This window comes from Rhinopithecus roxellana, chromosome 8, assembly GCF_007565055.1.
Source record: "Rhinopithecus roxellana isolate Shanxi Qingling chromosome 8, ASM756505v1, whole genome shotgun sequence".
Taxonomy (NCBI): Eukaryota; Metazoa; Chordata; class Mammalia; order Primates; family Cercopithecidae; genus Rhinopithecus; species Rhinopithecus roxellana.
The window spans coordinates 68,246,009-68,262,841 of NC_044556.1; the positions used below are offsets into that span (position 1 = coordinate 68,246,009).

At 39.6% G+C, this 16,833-nt stretch overlaps 1 protein-coding gene across 1 annotated transcript in view; it reads right to left on the bottom strand.

The window, feature by feature from the left end:
• The window catches only part of CENPF (centromere protein F), a 57,074-nt gene that overhangs the window by 21,176 nt on the left and 19,065 nt on the right, over positions 1-16,833 (bottom strand). The window contains exons 8-12 of the mRNA XM_030936685.1: positions 14,553-14,678; positions 12,988-13,116; positions 11,033-11,155; positions 5,640-5,775; positions 135-3,538 (exon numbers count right to left, since the gene is read on the bottom strand). Coding sequence (XP_030792545.1) covers positions 135-3,538; positions 5,640-5,775; positions 11,033-11,155; positions 12,988-13,116; positions 14,553-14,678 — 3,918 coding nt within the window. The remainder of the gene's footprint in view (positions 1-134; positions 3,539-5,639; positions 5,776-11,032; positions 11,156-12,987; positions 13,117-14,552; positions 14,679-16,833) is intronic.

Genomic DNA, 16,833 nt, shown 5'->3' on the forward strand with positions numbered 1-16,833 from the left:
TGGTGTATTTTATTTCCTTGAGCCCTAAAAATATTTGAACTTACGTTTAACGTACATTTCAATCAGACAAACATTTACTGAGTATCTACTAGTCATGTAAACCAAGAAACGGCATTTAAATCCCAGGTACTTACATCTTCTGTGTCGATGCCAAGCAAAGACCGAGAACTTAAGTCCAGACCTTGTAGCTGGAGTCGTGCTACTTCCAGCTCAAGTGACAGTTGTTCCGTCTGTTTCTTTTCTGCCGCCAACTTGGACTCCATCTCCAGAGTCACGCTTGTCAGCTTCTGTTGCCACTGTTCATTTTCTGACAAATACTGCTTCCTAAGGCAGTCAAGCTCTTGCCTTTCAGAACTTAATAACTGTTCGAGCTCTTGGATTTCCTTATTTTTCATAATCCCTTGACTTTCCATTTTCTCTTCTAGCTTCTTGAGGGACTGCCGGTATGCCTCGCAGAGGGACTCAAGCTCTTCCACACCCTTCACTGGGGCCGAAGGTGTTTCTTTCTTGGTCAGATTCTCTTCCTCCAGACTGCTGCAGAATACTTCATCTACACTGCACTGGTTTGCTGAAACAGTCCCTTCTAAATTATTCAAAAGAGACATTTCTCCTGTCTGCTCTAAAAGAGCTTTGTAAAAGGAGGAATCTCCCAAACTGCTAAGACTAGGGCTGTCAGGCACACAAGAGGATGACAGGGATGGAACGAGCCCCTCCTCCAAGCCCGGCTGCATCTCCTTCACCAGGTCACCTTGAAAGTTTCTCAGATTCGTTGACAAGACCAAATTTTCGGCCTTTAATGAGTCAATATAGGTCTGTAGCTCTGACATTTTAGAGCTCATTTGACAGTGCTGATCGTATAAAATTTTGTGTTCACTTTGTAAAGATGAGAATTTCTCTTGCAATTCGGCAAAGTGTATTTGAACTTCTTTGTTTGACAATGTCAAGTGCTCGTAGGAATTACTCTCATCCAACGGAGCCAAACACATGGGGTGCTGTTCATTTGGTTGTTCACCAAATTCACCTCCTGGTACGTCTTCCACTAACTCACCATGGAGAAGACCACTGTCCTCATTTAATATTTTCACTTCATTTACTAGTTTCCCTACCTCTTCTGCCATTTTCCTGGTTGCTGTGATACATTCTGACCTTGAATCATTCGGCTCAGTTACTAGTTCGCACTTCTCGGCCTGCAGTATTTCACATATTTTCTCTAGCTCATTCAGCTTGTTCATTGCTGTTTGCAGAGAGCACTCAAGGTGTGCATTGTCGTTTTGACTTGTTGACAACTCATGAAGCACTGAAATATACCTTTCTTCTGCATCTACTTCACAGTCTTTAAGGCCACTAATTTCTTGTGACTGCATGTCTTGCAAATTTCTGGTTTCAAGATCTCCTCTAATTATCTGTAATTCATGCTGCAGGCACTCCTTCTCCTTCTCACTTTCCTGAAGTTTTAATTCCATATTTCTTAGCATAGCTTCTAATTGCACCAACTGCGCATTATAACTATCTAGAGAAATTTCTTTAACTTCAAGATCCATCTGAGGTTTAAAATTACATTGATTTCTCTCACTCTCTCTTTCTTTCACAGAGTTCCTAATTGGTTCCGATTCTAGATTTTGACATTCATGTTTAGTCTTCATTACCTTCATCAGCTGTTCATTCTCTTGTAATACGTCATTAACTTCCTTTTGCATCTTGTTTTGTTCTTCCTTTAAAGTCATGATTTCTTGCTTTAAACCATCAGTCCCGCTCTTAGAATTGTTTTGGGTATCTGTCATCTCAGATCTCAGATCTTGCTGCACTGTCTCCAACTCTAGCATCAGATTCTGATTTCTTTCTTCAGCAAATGCTAATTTTGTTAAGAATTCTTGGTGTTCTTTTGCAAATGCTTCCTTTAGCTGTTCCAACTCATTTTTTCTATTTTCACAAAGACTAGTGCATTCATTTAGCAAGCATTCTAATTTAGAGTTCTTTTCTTGTGCTGCTTTGTATTTTTGACTAAGATCCTCATATGCATTTCCGGTTTCTTCACATCTTTGTAGTAAAATAAGTTTTTCTTGCTTGTACTGATCAGATAACTCTGAAATGCTTTTCTCTCTTTCATCTATATAGTTTGCAAAACTCTCACTTTTCTGGATTAAGTTCATCTTCTCTTGATTTAAAGATGCATTTATTTCCTTGAGAGTCTCATTCTCTTGGGTCAGCTGTTCAATTTCTCTTTTATTTAGAGAAATGATGGAACTCATTTCTTTCTTCTCCAAGCTTAGGGTTTCAGATAAAAGTTGTAGCTCCTTTAGAGAGTCTTCAAGTAGATGGTTGCTCTGTTTTAATTCTTGAATCTCTGCCTGCTCAGTTTCTAACTTATCATTTAAAAGTTGCAACTCTTTTTCCTTGTTCTCAAGGGCACTTAAGGTTTCAGCAACAACATTCTGGTGAGCAGAAGTGTCTTCCTGTAACTTACTAATGCGCTGACTTGTTTCAGCCACAAAACTTTGATGCATCTGTTCTGCTTTCCTAAGATTTTCTTCTATTTCTCCTTTGATCTGCACTAACTCTTCACACTGCTTTTGCAGGTCTGAGTTCATCTGTTTTTGAGATTCTAACGAAAATTCAAGTGAATCAACTCTATTTTGTAGGATGGCAGAATTTTTTGGACTTTGGTCTGCTTCTAAACGACATTCACTCCTCTCTGAAGGCATGCTTCCTTGTTCTTCAATTATATTTGCAAAGGAATTGTGCATGGCAGGCTGCTCATCAAAAGCCAAAAGACTTCTCTGATGATCTTCATTTGTCGCCAGAGAAGCATCTCTAGATTTTAGCAGATCCCTGAGGCTCTCGTATTCAGCATGCAAGTCTTGGTAACACCGGTCTTTGTCCATTATTTCATTTGACAGCAACTGAAGCTTGTGTTCTAGATCTTCAACTTGCCCAGTAAGCTGAGAAGTCTTCAAACACATATTTTCTATTTCCTTCTGATGTTTCTGATCTGAGAACTCAGCTTTCTGCTGTAGCTCTACATAAGCTAGTTTCTGGGTCTCTACCTCCACAGACTTGCTATCTATCACGTTGTGAAGGTTTCTGATCTCGACACTTAGGTTTTCTCTGTCCATCTCCAGCGTTCTTACTCTCTCGTTGTATTCATGACTTTTTATTTGTTGTGTCTTGAGACAAGTTTCCAAGTGATTAATTTTACTCTGCAAGTTTTCCTTTTCTGATTCCATCTGAGTTAAAAGTTTTTCGTTTTCACTTTTCCAACAAGAAAACAGAGTTTTCTCTTCTTTCAATTCTTCATATTCTTTCTTTTTTAACTCCAAAGCACTCAGCAAAGCTTTGGACTCTTTCTCTGTCTTGCTTAACTTATCATTCAGTTGTTCAATGTGATGTTCCCTTTTCTTCAAAAGGTCTTGAGAACAATCTCGCTGCTTTTCCAGCTCAGCCACAGCAAGCTTCAGTTTCTCTAAAGTCAGGGAGTTTTCTTGCTGATTTATTTTTTCATGAAGATCTCTTAACATGGTTTCCTGAGAGGTATTCTTCACTATTTAAAAATAAATAAATAAAAGTTGTCAATGTTTGTAATAAATATTTATTCTACAGAAACGCAAACCCCTCCCCCCACCCTCCCCACCCCCTAAAAAATCCAAACAAACTAACAATTACTCGAACCCTGGAAAAACTGGCATTATTGCCTGGGTACTTTCTAGAAAGTGGACCACTTGGTAATTATCTTATTTAAAAAAATGGGAAAAATGGTCATCTTAAGGAGAGTAACATGTTTGTTCATCTTTCTAACAGCTTAAGGAAGTGTTATTGAATAAAATACCAAGGGATGATTTTCCTAAGCACTGTTTCTTTTCTTTGTATGTGTTTATATATGTGGGTATTTTTACCATCTTTTCAAATATTTATTCCAAGAGAGAAAACTGGGACAAGAACAGCACTGAAATGGGAACATCCCACTTTATTGTAGAGTAATTCTGATGTCCCAGAAAAGTAAATTAAGTACTCCACCATTTTAGCCAAAACATCCATAGGATTAGACTTAAGTAGAAAAGAGTAAATGATGCCATATATCAGTAATTCTCAAGGCCTATATGTGAATATTCTTGAGGAACATTATCACCCCCATTCCAACCCCTCATAGTAAGGGTGGCAGTGATTATGAATGTGACATATTATGAAGAATCTGGAAGCTTCTTCGAACTCCGTTACCACCCTGTTTTCTGCCCAATGACTCATCTATACATACTGGCCACTCCTGGTTGGGAATAACCACAATGTTTTCATTAAATAGTGATGAGAAGGCTTCATGTTGCTCAAGTATGTTGGGGGAGATTGAAAGCTGAGAACCTCCACAGTAGACGATAAAGGTAACATGTATTACAATCTCAGACATCATATCAAGTGGAAAGCAGGAAGTACTTCTAACCTGCCAATCTCAGTCTACCTACTGACAGTTGAGGGCTTCGGTAGACAGCACCACAAGGGCTGCAACCCACTTTGCTGTCAGCATCTCAAACAATCACCTGGGTGATCAACATTGAAAAATGCCCCAACTGTTCCTTTTCTTACAGTTTCCTTTCAAGAAAGCTGAAGACTGACATTTCTACCTGCTGCTGTGGAAAAACTGAAAGCTGTCTTGGGGAGAAATGGGGTTTTAAAAAGAAAACAGTCACAGAGAAGTGTGACACACATTCCACAGGACAGAGTTCAAAGAAATCCTAGACGTGCAAACACCCCAGGTGAGAAAATAAGGGTATGGAGAAGACATCCGGCACAAACATACAAATATGAAACCAAGAGTGGATTCATTTCATGTGTAGAGCAGAATTCTTTGGCTTTAAAATAAGAAAATAAAATCATTCCGTCAACTAAGTCATCAAAAAACAATGGTCATTAGGAGTTTGGAAAACATCGTTTCATATAGGGTTTTTCCATTATAAGGGAAATGTTAATGAGTCAGGAGATGAGCTGTCTGGATATAACTAACAAGCACACTTGAGACACAGAGAATAGCACTCGGGGGTGAAAGACAGCACTGAAAGTTTAGCTTTGTGTGGAAAATATTTACCCTTCTGGTTTCAAAGTGCTGAGCATCAGGCATTTGGGACTCAATATGTTCCAATTAAAAAAAGTCCCCCTCGGCCGGGCGCGGTGGCTCAAGCCTGTAATCCCAGCACTTTGGGAGGCCGAGACGGGCGGATCACGAGGTCAGGAGATCGAGACCATCCTGGCTAACATGGTGAAACCCCGTCTCTACTAAAAAATACAAAAAAAAAAAACTAGCCGGGCGAGGTGGCGGGCGCCTGTAGTCCCAGCCACTCAGGAGGCTGAGGCAGGAGAATGGCATGAACCTGGGAGGCAGAGCTTGCAGTGAGCTGAGATCCAGCCACTGCACTCCAGCCTGGGCAACAGAGCGAGACTCTGTCTCAAAAAAATTAAAAAATAAAAGTCCCCCTCTCACTCTGGAAACTAAAAAATGGAAGAGGGAAAACTCTTCCACATCAACTGCACACATCTTTTTAAGGGAATATATGGAAAAAAATCCAAAGAGTTTCTCTAATGTGTCAATGCCATCCATCTTGTCTTGCGGGAATAATAGCTTAGAAAGTTAACTCTAAAACACTAAGTTTACTTACCTTTCATTTCTTCTGCAAAATTCTGGCTCTGATTTAAACACTGTTTGACGTTCTTGAGTTCTGCCTCCAGGTGGCAGACTTCTCTGGTCTTTTGCTCAGACTGACTCTTAAGGAGGTTGTTTTCCTTCTTCATTTCCTAAAACACACATTTAATTGGTTATAGCCAAAACGAATGCTCAAGTAAGTTTTGACTTCTGCCTTAATAAAGGTCCCTAGCAGAACTGTTTGTGTATCTCACTAGGGAAAGAAGCACATTTTCCCCGTTTGAGTACCTAATGAAGTCAGACATTCCTACTTAAATAATGTCATGAAAAGAAGACAACAGCGTCAAACCCAAATCTGAAGATAATTATTTCTTTCAAGAAGTTTCATTGAACTTTCTCATTGTTCATATGCTCATTAAAGAGTAAGCTCAAAGGGAAAATCCTATCTATAAGATCCTCAAGACAAAACCTCCAAGTTCCTATCACACCTGAATGGCCAAATATACTTTGCAAACATTTAACTTGTTAATAAACCAAAAAAAAAAAAAAAAATCAAAGCACAAATGTTTACTTTTCATTGCAAAACCAACTTAAGGTTTGCTGTTACAGGAATAATTTTGTGAGAACAATTACCTTCAATAAATGCTTACCAAGAAAACCGACAATGTTCAAGATGCTGGAATGTGCATCATGAAAAATGCAAATATAAATAAGACAGAGTCTCTGCCCTTGGGGCAGATATCCTCCAGTGGGGGAAGATGTGATACTAATCAGTTAATACACAATAGGATGCGCTAAATACTAAAGAGACATTGAATGTGCTCTGGAAAATCAGAGGGCTGGAACACAGAGGAAGAATTAATTCTAGCTTCTGATCTTTCACAGTGAAAACAGGCTCTTTGGGCAACTGATTGAAGAGCTATCCATGCAACAACATGCAATGAAGTAGTATAGGTACATATGTAGTTCCATTCTACTATCTATTAGGCCTACATGTTCTGAATCTTAAAAGCAAGCAATGTTTATGTGCCAAAGAAAAACTCTATCGCTTATTAACCGCATAAGACTCACATAACAAACAAGTATCTCAACCTATACTGTATGCCATCCTTTGAACCACAGGGAATTGGCATACATCATTACAAACTGAGAGAACCAAGCACGTCACAGCCTTAAGGGGGGAAAAAAATCCCATAAAGCTAACTTTTTTCTAAACTGCATTTCAAAACTACCAAAATTACCCCTTTATGAAGTAGAGGAAAAATTCTGAATCTTAAAGAAACAATTAAGACCCATCTTCCAAAACCCTACTGCACTGTTAGAAAACAGATGGCCGTGGCAATACTGTGTTGGAAGGCTGCCTTCAATTATCAGTCTGGTTACTACCAGCAGATGGGTACCGATGTAGCGAAGCCAAATTCAAGAAGAGGGAGAATCTGGCTAGTAGAAAGTACTTGAAAACTTGCTGGCAGCTGCTCTGTTCATGTATATGCGTTCATTTCATCATTAAAATAAGACGGAACCTGTTGTAGTTATTATACTCCCATCTACCGTGTCCTGATCCTGCTTCCGTGCCGCTAAACTGACACTCTATCGAATTAAGATATCAATCAGAACTAAAGGGCAGCTCCAACCGAGCTCAAGATTGATAGGTTAACATTCACACTAGTCAGTGTTAAATTTTGCAAAGCACGATCATTAAGGTGAAACAATGTTATTGATTTAAATTAGCATCATTAAACTATGGAACCCATAATGACTGGTTTGTTCTTCAGACTCAGAATAATCACCCCTCAAATGAGATCACAGGTGGGAAAGGACAAACAGCTTAAAGCACTTCGACAGGGGCAATGTAGCATTATTAGTAGTATTTCTTCCCAAAATGTAACAGTAGCCAGATTTCTGATCAGCTGAATGAGGTCAACATAGAAGAGGAACTAGAATGTAACTACCTGGGTTGACTCAGCATTTTTAGTTTGCAAATGAAAAAATATTTTCTTACTCTAAAAAAAAAAAAAAAAAAAAATTAAATCAAATGACACCTGCATCTGGAGGCTTGACAAGAGAGCTGGAAAGCCACTGTGCAAAACAGGGTGCATCCCAATAGGAAGGAAGGAAAAAAAAAGAGAGAGAGGGCACCAGGGAAACGGGGAATTTTATGTTTATGTGTTTGTTGGTCTCGATCCATGTCTGTCCATAACTGGAGACATTTAAATGAATAGTAAGCTCAATGGAAAGATTAACATGACTTTCTCTATTCTGGCATTAGCTCCGTAAATATTTGTTTCTAACGAAGAAATGTTCAGCCAATCCTGGGACCCAGCAGGCTTATAATGCTATGGCTATGACTAACCTAAGAATTTTAAAAGGCCAGAATTTAGAAAATGAACATCTGAAAATGGATGTGCAAGCTGCCATCCATCAACAATTAGTTTTCCACGGGGCTACAGCCACTTAAGACTTGATTGGGTATCTCATTATCAACAATGAGTTAAGCATACAAAGATACATTTTCCTAGGCATCTCTTGCATTCTCACATGATTTGCAAAATTGGGTACTATGCTGGAAAAAACACAACAAAAATCCCTATAACCACAAGCCAGCATTAGAGCTTAGCAAGCAATTCCACCCAGATCAACTTCGCTTTAGCAGCAGCAAGGGAAGCATCATTTCCTAGGGCCAGACAAAACAAATTTCAGCTACTGTGTGGCATTTCATGATCCCATCCATGAATACAGCTTAATATGTCCCCTGCTGGGTGAAGCCTATATACTTGGATAAGGGATGGATGCAAAGAACGTGTTTTTCCCTTTCCTTCTCATCTCTCTTGCTTGCCAGAGCCAGCTCCTTAGAGGACCTAGTGTAATACAGATCCCTATGCTTGGAAAGGTCCCTAGGCAAGTGTTCCCTCATCTTGACTGTCAAACGATGGTATTTTATTGCCTAACCCCAATGCTATGGGGCTGGCACTGGATACTGGATGAGCAGCTTATCTAAACCCTCCATTCACTTTGATGCTAAATGTTAACTTTACCCTTGACTGGGCCATTAAATCACATTTCCAGTACTGATAATTTCTCATTGTGAGCAGCATGTTTACTAAACATGGACAAGGAAAATTTCAGTACAACTGTCACATTATTTCGTCATCCAAAACCTATAAGCGTCCTAAATTTGTTAGTGCTTACTTATAATTAGACACAGAAAGATACCCAGAGTGACACAATAATAAACAGGCAAAATTTTAATATGAGAAAAATCAAGTACACTGTCCCCTGATCACACTTTCTGTGCCTGTAGGTGACAGCAAACAATGCTAACGTCAAAAGTTCATGGCAGTGGTGAAGACCAAAGCAATGAGCAGGTGGTGGACTGCAATAACTGACCAAGCACTTATGTGCTGGGCACTGGGCTAAGCACTTTACATACAACATTTAACTTAACCAAGAATACAGCCTTGAAAAGGGAGGAGAATGATTTGTCCCTATGTGCAGATGAGGAAAGTCAGACTGAGAAAGGGTAAGCCACTGTCTCAAGGTCACATAGCGGTAGGTGGCAGAAAAGCAATGCAATTTCAGATCTCACTCACTCTAAAGCCACAACCATTTTCCCACTAAGTTACACCACCACTCTAACCGGCTTCATCACTTATCTGGTCCCAATCCCAATGCAAAACACAAGAGCCAGCCAAACTCTTTGAAATCTTGCTATCAACTTCAAAAGATGACACAGACATAAACATAACCATAAATGAAGACAAATACTAACTTCATCCCCAGGCCCTGTGCTAGGCACTTTCACATCGATGTCCTCATTTGACACAGACATCAATGAAATGCCAGTGAAACATGATGCAGGCACCTCAGTACACGCTAGGGTTAACTGAGGACAGTGCTATAGCTCACAGACCAGACCTTGTGGGGATGAATGAGTCTTCAGAAACACCTGCAAGACAATGTCCAGCCCACTACTGCGACTTGGCCAAGCAAGCAGTTTTAAAAGTGTTTGGACTCTCTTAACCAGATGATTGCTTTTACAAAATGTTTCCACCAGGCAGCCAGTGGAGTCGCGGGAGAGTTCCTGGCTGAAAGGGAAGCTCACAGAGGGAAGAGTTCGATGCCAGTCTGCCTGTGGAAATGTTAGCAGAAGCATCTGTTGGTTGGTCCCCACTGGCCAAAAGGCAAACATTTGTTTTGCTGAAACAAACACTTCCATTTGAAAACGTTTGCTGATGAAACCATCATCTGATTCGAAGTTTTCTTCCACTTTGGTGGCTGGAGCAATGGCCCCCTGTCTCCAGCAGCATTGCCCCTTTGGGGTTAGCTGATTTAATAATCGCCTGTCTGCTACCGACAGATGTTCTGATTTTACCATCGTGATACACTCTGCAAAGCAGTGGGGATAAATACAGTTAGACTTTCCTCAACTGAACAAATAACTGTTCTTTACAGAGAAAGTTTTTTTAATCTTTACAGCCTAAAAAGTGATCATAGAACATTTAAAGAATAAACAGAAAAACATTCTTTCTTGTAGGGTTTGACGGAGAAGAAATTTCTACAATTCTTTTGTTGTTCCTCTTCTTAAAATTACAATGTTGATTTACGGCTCTTTTCAAATTGTTTCAGTCTATTAACTGTCACTGAATGGTTCTTAATTAAGCCCTTTAAAATAAACTCCAGGCCACTAAATAAATTCAGAGAGAAGCCAAATTGAAGTATGTATGCATAAAATCACATCAGGATATCCATGCCATTCCGGAACCCTCATCCACCACTTTGTGGACGAAACAAAGTCTCCAAAGACACCGTCAACCAGGGCGTGCACCGGCTGAACATTAAGGTCAGTATCCACTTTTGAAGCCAGAGTCATATAATTGACAATTACTTGATGTTTTTGTAAGAATTTTTAATCTAGAAACTCTTTATCTGTCACTACTTTTGTTTATTTAAATCTATGACTTTCCACGTGTTTTTAATATTGAAAGACACAAATGCCAACACTTAGAAAAGGGATTTAGATGATACATCCCATCCACAACTTTGTTTCTTTCCATTTAAAAAATCCCTTCCTTCCTTCCATCTTTCCACCTCCTGGGGGTCTAAAACAATCTTTAAGGAAGGAGTACATATTCTTAATACAAGTCATGTTGTAGATGCATATTGCTAGATATGCTATAACTGCTAGATTCCTATTAGTAATTATATATAGAATAGAGAGTAGAAAAATAAGCATTCATAGTCTGTCATGGGTTACATACAGAACATTCTGTAATACTTACTTCCAGCAAATAGAAAAGAAAAAGGCACATAGTCATGATAAGCTACTGACAAATGGAATAGGAATTTTCTTTTCCCCTTGTACTTGGTCCTATAAATAAGTGGAGAAAACTCAGCATCTTCCTCCCTTACCTCCACGCTTCTCCTCAGCTCATCCTCCTTGATCTGACTCGCCTGGGATGCCTGTTCAGCTCTGCACAACTTCTGCTTAAACTCTTCCAAATTTTTTTCTAGCTGTTGCTTTACTGCTGTGACCTACAAAAAGAAAAAGAGGACAAGTTTCATTTTTATGTTCTTTACTTTTTCATTAATCTTGTGTTCTTAAACAATAAAACGGTCATGGAATATAAAAACGGATGCTCTCTATTTTGGTTGAGATACAATATACGTCACAGCTAAATATATCTTAAAATACCATAGTGTGAACCTGCAACGTCACTCAGTGGCAGCATAGAAGAGATGAAAGAGGCTGGGTGTGGCAAGGAGACCACAAAGGAAAAAGATTTAACCACAAAAAAATAAAACAGCTAGGTGGTAATAAATAACCAAAAGGAAAAAAAGTTGAGATAAGAAACAGGCTAAGAGAACACACTTTCAATATATATAACAGAATAAAAGATACATCTGTAATACAACATACAAAGCGCCCCTATGATTGAACAAAAGGGCAATGGGTAGAAACAGAAAACTATACAAAAAATACAAATGGCTACTGAAAGAGATAGCTTCGATGGTAATCAAGGAAGTGTAAATTTAAAAAATGATACAACAGTATTTTTCACTCCTCAGTTGGCAAAAATTTTAAAAACCAAGACTATCTCCAATCAGCAAGGATGAGAGGAAACAGGTCCTCTTTTGTACCTGGTAGGAGAGTAACTGCTACAGCTTTTATGGTGGGCAATTTGGCGGTAACTATCAAATGTTAGGATGCTGGCCAGGCAGGGCAGCTCACGCCTATAACTCCAGCGCTTTAGGAGGTTGAGGTGGGCAGATCACCTGAAGTTAGAAGTTTGAGACCAGCCTGGCCAACCTGCTGAAACCTCGTCTCTACTAAAAATACAAAAATCAGCCAGGCATGGTGGCAGGCGCCTGTAATCCCAGCCACTCGGGAGGCTGAGGCAGGAGAATCACTCAAACCAGGGAGGATGAGGTTGCAGTGAGCCGAGATCACGCCACTACACTCCAGCCTGGGTGACAGAGGGAGATTCTGTCTCAAAAAAACAAAACAAACAAATGACAAAACAACCACACACAAATATTGGGATGCATATGTTCTTTAGGCTATCGATTTCACATGCAGAAATCTGCTCTACAGAAACATCAGCACACATACACAAAGATACCTGCCCCGTGATATTACAAACAGTGCCACAGGGAACAAGAAAATGTTGATAATGTAAGTATCCATCAGTAGAGTCAGCAGTTTCAGGTGTAAGAGAAAAAGAAGAATAGAAGGTGACATGGAGGTTTTGTCCCATGACTGGGACATTTGGTCCCAGCAATGTGGAGAATGGAAGTGCAAGTTAGCAGGGTGAGGAAGACTAAGGGAGGAGCAGTTTTAGAAAAGAAAATACCTAGAGTTCAATTCTTAGCATGTTGCTGTGAAGTGCCTTTAGACATGTGAGTGGACTGTTAAGCACACACCCACACATCTGAAGTCCAGAATAGACATCCAGGCTGGGCAGAGTCATCATCACATAGATGATATATAAAGTCACAAAACTGGATGAGACCATTTTGAGAGTGAGTCTTAAATAAGTAAAGTGATTATAATTTTCAGTGCTTTAACTACTTGGGGGCATAAATTACTTGGCATAGCTCCCACCTGGTCACAGATCCAAGAACCAACAGAATATCAGAAACCTCCACAGACTTCTGGATCTGAAATCCTAACTCACCCCCACTGTTTCTCTAGATGAGGAAACCTAGAGCCAGAATTGTTCTGTACATTCTCCACTTTGATAGGGAGAGTGAAGGAGGAGCGCTTTTTCTTTGAAAGTATCATACGTCAGTTATGGTAGAGAAGTAACAGGTACAAGGAACAAGAAGAGGGGAAGACTGAAAAGAGAGAGAGACACAGTTCCTACTTTATCTAGTTCAGCCTGCAGGACGTTGTGCATATTCTTGGCTTGCTGTAACTCCTGGGTGAGTCTGGCCTTCACCTGGATGCACTCTTGGTCCAGTGTTTGGAAAGAACGCTGCTGACGGGAGAGCTCCTGAAAAAAAAGGGCAGGTGCATCAGCCCAATGATGGTTCGGTAGGGAGACTCCAGGGTGAGGCATGAGCATCCTAATGGGCAACTGCACAGAGAGCACAGAAGACAGCAGGGAGCTGAGCGAACTGTCCGCTTAACAATGAATATAATCAGCCTCAGTGCTCCATGCTGGGCCCAGGCATCCAGTCCAGGTCTCTGAGGGAAAGGGGAAGAACTCTATCAGTTGACCACGTGGAAACTAGCCTGTTTGCACCTCATCTTAAATTAATTACCTCTACTTGGTAATTAATTAATTCAGTCTTAAATTAATTACCTCTACTTTGAAGGATCAGGGGCAAGAGAGCAGAACTGAGCTACAACAGTCAAAGCTCAACTAAGAAACCAAACATACTCAAAAACGGCGTTTAAAACACGAAAAACTGTATACCACTTTAAATGGGCTCAAATTTAGAAGGACAGGAAGTATATGCTACCTATTAACTTTAGTAACCACAGAAGGATACTAGCTAACATTTCCAGGCACTCTTATTTAAAATCTATAGACTCTTAATCCATATGGCACTTTCAGGCTAAATCACCTGAAAGAACCAAACTGGCAGATACTTACGGAAGGGCACCTTCCACCCTCACTCCTGCCAACCGCTTTCCCCACCACATCAAATACCCTCCTAATTTATTTGCCAACCCACAGGTTTAAAAACAACTAGAGCTGCCCGGGCGCGGTGGCTCACACCTGTAATCCCAACACTTTGGGAGGCCGAGGTGGGTGGATCACCTGAGGTCAATAGTTTGAGACCAGCCTGGCCAACATGGTGAAACCCCGTCTCTACTAAAAATACAAAAATTAGCCAGGTGTGGTGGTACGTGCCTGTACTCCCAGCTCCTCAGGAGGCTGAGGCAGGAAAATTGCTGGAACCCGGGAGGCAGAGGTTGCAGGGAGCCAAGATTGTGCTGCTGCACTCCAGCCTGGGTAACAGAGCGAGACTCCATCTCACAAAAAAAAAAAAAAAAAAACTGGAGTTACAAAGGAAATAGAGTGAAAGAAAAGAAAAAAAATTTTTTTAACCTACTGGAAAACGTAATACAATTTCCTTCAACCTACTGGAAAATGTAATACAATTTCCTTCACAGCAGAGAAAATGTCCAAAAGAAGAAATGTGATCCTTTCCTACTGAATATCAAATCTCAAACAAATCAGAAAACAGGATGAATTCTGAATACTAATTCCCTTCTCTAATCAAAAACTGAAAGATTAAAAAAAAAAAGCACAAAAATGAAGATGTGAAGGAAAACAAGGTGACCTTTAGCTCACAAAGCATTTCCCCTCTAATAGAATTTCCAAAATTGTGATAACAACTCCCCTTTCCAAGTGATCAAACTATGAAAAGTCCATAAAAAGCCTTTCAGACAAACACCTCATGAATCCATTGACCTTACCTCTTGAAACTCCTTTTCTTTTTCCTTAATTTTCTGTTCCAGAGAACATCTGGCACTTTCTGCATTTTGTCGCTGACAACTCAAATCTTCCGTCAATTTTTTCAGTTTCTGTTCCAATGCAGTACACTAATAACGAGTAAAAATGTTCAAGACAAAATAAATATTACTCAGGTAAACAAACAAATATTTTGTGTTTTAGCAAACAATTTATGTTTAGGAACTATTAGCAAGGATGTAAAGCATTATCCCACTTAAATACTTCCTAATTTGTGCCGTGAAAAAAAGATCAGTATGTCTAACAATTCTAACATTTTGTTGCAGGGAAATGAGAGGTTAAAATGCAATGGTGTTAGCCTATGTAATTTAAAAGCTGTAAAATCATCAGAGGGTGCCCATTACCCTCATATGATAGTCTCTTTCAAGCATAATGGATTTTGTGGTAAATTTTAAATATTAAAACGTTCTTTCCACCATGTTCCCAATATGCCACTTTAAATTTCAGGAGGTTCACAGGACTCCAGAGAGTATCACAACTGGTTTTTAATCATGCTGCCATAAGCAACACAAAGAACATTCCATTGCCTTTTCACAAAGCCAGATATACCTAAAATAATTTTTAAGACATGAATTACATGAAAATTCAGGATGCTCTTCTAAAATTAGATTGGAACAAAATGGTTTTAACTCTTCAAGTGTTGAAAGCCATTCTTCTCTACATTCCCCATGGGCTCAAATCCTTAAACTGCCCTACAAAACAACTCTATAAAGACCAGGGAATAAAAAGACAACTTCATCTTGGTGGGGTAGAATTCTCCACTACAAAAGAAATGTGCTCCAAGTTGGCAGATCTCTCTAGTAATGTAGATTCTCCAAAGTCTGATTTAAAATTATGAAAAATATTAGAAATGTAACTAAGAATTCAGAGGAAAAGAAAACACTGTAATACTCAATCGCTACAAAGAATTCACTCAAAAATCCTGGTGACCAGTCAATCACCAACTATTAACTAACCAAAGAAGAAAGGGGCCAAGCTGGTCATTCCTGACTAAATGACTTTGCAAATATCAGAACTTTAAAAATAAGAAACTCAAAAGGTTAAAATTTTGAGGCAGATGTTCAATGACACTCTTGTCATTATCTTTATCGCCCTTAAATTTTCAAAGGCCCAAAGAAAAGCATTATGGAGATTATTTATAACAAAAATAAATATGAATTTACAAATATTGATTAAGAGCCCACTACACCTGTCACGTACTGTTCTGGGCATTAGGGATACAAGAGCAAACAACTCAGACAAAAGTCACCGCTCAGGCCAGGCGTGGTAGCTCACCCCTGTAATCCCAGCACTGTGCGAGGCCGACGTGGACAGATCACTTGAGGTCAGGAGTTCGAGACCAGCCTAGGCAACATGGTGAAACCACGTCTCTACTAAAATTACAAAAATTAGCTGGGCATGGTGGTGCCCACCTGTAATCCCAGTTACTCGGGAGGCTGAGGCAGGAGAATTGCTTGAACCCAGGAGGCGGCAGTTGTGGTGAGCCAAGATTGTGCCACTGCACTCCAGCCTGGGCAATTAGAGTGAGATTCGGTCTCAAAACAAACAAAAAAGTCACTGCTCAAATGATGGTTCAAAATTTTGATGGTTGACAAATCTCAGGGAAAAAAATAAAGAAAAACACCTTTGCACCACAGAGTAAATGAATGAACCCGTGGCGCCCTCTACCGGCACGCCTTCAAACTGCAATACATTCCACTAAAGGGTCCTGCAATCAAGAATCCTTTCCTACTAAACACAGCAGGTTAAAAGAGTCTTTAGAAGGTACTTGTATTTTATTTAAAATTTTTTAAACAACATTCTATTATCAATGATACCTAATTCATATAAGAGTATCTGACCACTAGGTGTCATGAATGCTCCATAATACTCTAAAATAGTGCCCAGAGCTCAAGTCCTTGAAAATACGTAGCACATGACCCTGGGCACTTACTCCGGACCTTTTTATCTATAAACTGTGGGTGCTGAACTCCAGGTCTGCTGCCAGCTCAACACTCTGTTTCTCCATGCATTCAAGCCTTGTATCTCACAATTTGTAAATACTTGGAAAAGGCACACTACAAACAGCATATGTTCACTTAAGAACACGATATTGACTTTTGTTACAGTAATTCCATTTTATTTAATAGTTAAGTCTAATGTTAGATCTGGAAACAGCATAAACATAGCATAATTTTATTTTATTTCAGTTACACATATGACAAGGTCATATTATCCTCAGGACAA